This window comes from Bison bison, unplaced genomic scaffold, assembly GCF_000754665.1.
Source record: "Bison bison bison isolate TAMUID 2011002044 unplaced genomic scaffold, Bison_UMD1.0 scf7180017864304, whole genome shotgun sequence".
Classification (NCBI taxonomy): Eukaryota; Metazoa; Chordata; class Mammalia; order Artiodactyla; family Bovidae; genus Bison; species Bison bison.
The window spans coordinates 14510372-14513622 of record NW_011494876.1 but is presented as its reverse complement, the minus strand read 5'-3'; the positions used below and the strand labels follow the sequence as shown (position 1 = coordinate 14513622).

At 55.5% G+C, this 3251-nt stretch overlaps 1 protein-coding gene across 1 annotated transcript in view; it reads left to right on the top strand.

Annotated features, from left to right (window-relative positions):
* The first annotated feature begins 337 nt into the window (after positions 1-337).
* GRM2 (glutamate receptor, metabotropic 2) overlaps positions 338-3251 on the top strand; it is an 8547-nt gene continuing 5633 nt past the window's right edge. The window contains exons 1-2 of the mRNA XM_010851948.1: positions 338-787; positions 2455-2657. Coding sequence (XP_010850250.1) covers positions 338-787; positions 2455-2657 — 653 coding nt within the window. The remainder of the gene's footprint in view (positions 788-2454; positions 2658-3251) is intronic.

The window sequence follows — 3251 nt, the reverse complement described above, 5'->3', positions numbered from 1 at the left end:
ATCTCCAACCCCAGATCCAGGCAGGGCTGAGGGACAGGCCAAGGGGTGTGCCAGGAGCTTCTCATCCTAGTTAAGGGCACCACCTCTCCCTGGCTCCTCAGTCCCTGGGAAAGAAGTTTGGGGGAAGCAGAGTCAGAAGAGCTAGCCACTCTCAGGTTCCACTTCTCCCTACCTGTTTGTCTGTCTGTCTCTCTCTCTCTGCAGGAGCTGAGTCCCTCCTCATCCTCTTCCTGTCTGTCCTTTCCTGGTCTATTTCCACCTCTGTTTGCTTTTGCTGCTTCTGCCCTCCTCCCCTGGAGGCCCAGGTCTGCCAGACCCATCCATCCCCTCTGGGGCCATGGGATCACTGCTTGGGCTCCTGGCTCTGCTGCTGCTGTGGGGCGCTGTGGCTGAAGGCCCAGCCAAGAAGGTGCTGACCCTGGAAGGGGACCTGGTTCTGGGTGGGCTGTTTCCGGTACATCAGAAGGGTGGCCCAGCAGAGGAGTGTGGTCCTGTCAATGAACATCGCGGCATCCAGCGTCTGGAGGCCATGCTTTTTGCGCTGGATCGTATCAACCGTGACCCGAGTCTGCTCCCAGGAGTGCGCCTTGGCGCGCACATACTCGACAGTTGCTCCAAGGACACGCATGCTCTGGAGCAGGCACTTGACTTTGTGCGTGCCTCACTCAGCCGTGGTGCCGATGGCTCACGCCACATTTGCCCTGACGGCTCTTATGCCACCCATGGTGATGCTCCCACTGCCATCACTGGTGTCATTGGCGGCTCCTACAGCGATGTCTCCATCCAGGTACATGGGGGCTGTTGAAATGGAGGCTGGGCAGGGAAGCCAGAGCGGGTGGGTACCTGGAATTCCAGCTGAGCAGGGACTCTGGGTAACTATGTACTGGAAGAGGACTAGAGGCTTCCTTTGAGCAGCTTTTTAAAGAAGTCTAAGACAGTGCCCCTGTGGGGTCAAGTTTTAGAGATTATGCAAGGAAAACATCCCACTTCCAAGACACACACACACATCTGATGTTAAACAGCCCTAAGAAGCTTAACAGCCAGGACTTTTGTGTCTGAACTCTAGTTTTGAATTCTGGTTTTCCCACTCACTGTGTGACTCTGGGCATTATTTCTCTCTTCTGTAGCTCAGTTTCATCCTTATAAAATGGGACTCATAATGCTTACCACTCTTAGGGGTGTGGTGGTAACTTAATGAGGTAACACATACAAAGCATGAATCAAGGGGGCTGGCAGATCATAAGGGTGTAATCAATATTAGCTGCTGCTGTTATTAAGCCACTTTAAAGATGAGGAAACTGAGGCTTGGAGAGAGGCAGGCCGCAAGTCCAGGTGCTCACAAAGTGGAGACATGAACTTAGGCCTCTCAGCCAAGGACCTCGGGGACTGTCAGATCATCTCTCCATGTATTGGAAAGGGGAGACAGAAGCCAAGAGCAACCCAGAGAAGAAAAACGGAGGGGGGGCCCAGAAGGAAGAGAAGCAGGATGTGTGTGGAGGTGAGGAGGAGGGTACCCCAGGATCTTCAGTAAGTGCAGGATAACCAGGTGAGGGGGGAGGGACCCAGGCCCTCCCTCCTGCTCTTCCCACAAGGGGTTGGCAGAGGGCACAACTGATGGCCTTTGGCATACCTGGCTGCTGCGGCCCAGGGGGATCCTCCTTGTCCTTGACTGGGTTCCACGTCTTGCCTGGACCCTTCCCTGGTGCCAGCCTAGGCTGCTGGAAGTTGGGGCCAGAGCTGAGATTGGTGTTGGGAGTTGCAAGGAGGACCTCGTCTGGGGGCCTCAGCTGCCTCGAGGAGGCCAGCAGAGGGCATTGCCATCAGAAACCAGGCGGGGACCACTGACCCAGAATGCTTATTTAGGAGAGGGGAAGCAGGAGTCTGAACCATGGAGGCAGCTTCTGGCCTGGGGTGGGGAGGGAGGCCTGCTCACAGCCCTATTGCAGGGAATGAATTACCGGTTCTGCTGGGCCTGCTACTGGACGTGGCCAGCAGTACCTTAGACGGGCATGGCTGCACCAGCACCTCCATCTGTAGCCTGGGCTGGGGGCAGGAATGGGGAGGCAGCCTCCCGCTGCTGATGTCTTCAGGGGCCTCTGGGGTGCTTTCCCAGCACCCCCCCTGCACAATTCTTTTCAGGGCCCCTTGTATTTACCTCCAGGAGCCCAGTTACCTCTGCCTCACCCCAAGCTGCCTGCCTTCCACAGCTGGGCCCACAGCTCAGTGTCCATCTGCTTTTTCCTTGTCTGGGTCAAAACAAGGCTCAGTCCTTTATCCTGCAGCTGCACCTGTCTGGAATGGTTCGTCCACATTCCTGCCCCTTTTCTCTCGCCGAAATCCCTATCATCTTCCAGGCACTGGGGCTTCATGTACATCATTATTCTTAATCTGCCTAGCAACCTTGGAAGGCAGGAATGAGAAACTGAGGTTCAGGGAATTTGCTAACTTGCCCAGGGGCGCAGAGTCAGACAGTACAGGGAAGGCACTGACACTGCCCGAGTAAATGTCTATGTCCCAGCTGCAAACAGAGGACCTGACTCCCTCTTGTGGAACCTGGGCCACGCCCTGCTCTCACCCACCATGCCACCAGGTTCTTGGCTGGACCCCACTCTTAGGGGCACATCCCAGGGATCTGAGGGTGAGAGACTGGCTGCCAGGTAGGCAGGAAGCCTTGTTAATTTCAGGCTCGGGCATCCAATAGAGACCCACTCTTGGGCTCTCAGGGCTATGGAGCCCTCAAATCTTAGTCTTCCTTCTTTGGGGAGCCTTTTCTTCTCTTTCCATCATCCCATCAGAATTTACTCTGGGATAGAGAGCTTAAGACCCCCGAGCATCCCAGAGGCCATCCAGTGCCTCCTCCCTGTGCAGCCAACGGATAACCTATCTCTACCCAGGACTTAGGTTTTTCCTTAGCACTCTCCTTTTGCTGCAGCTGTGCATCTGAAGGGAGACAGGGGAGGGGTTCGAGTGTGGCTCAGGACCATGGTGCCTTGGCCCTAGGTCTTTCTGAGCCCTTAGGAAGGGACAGAAAACTTGCTGCCCCCAGGGGGAAGACACATCAAGACAATGTAGGTCTTTGGAGAGAGGGAGACATCATAGATGACCACATGGGCACTTGATCCCAAAGTCTGATAGCTGGGTTGAGGGGCACAGCCGTCTCCAGCATTTGACTTGGTCTCTATCTTTGCCCTCTCAACCACCCCTGCCTCAGTGAACTTGGAAGCCTGCGTCTAGATGGATGCCCTGTTAGC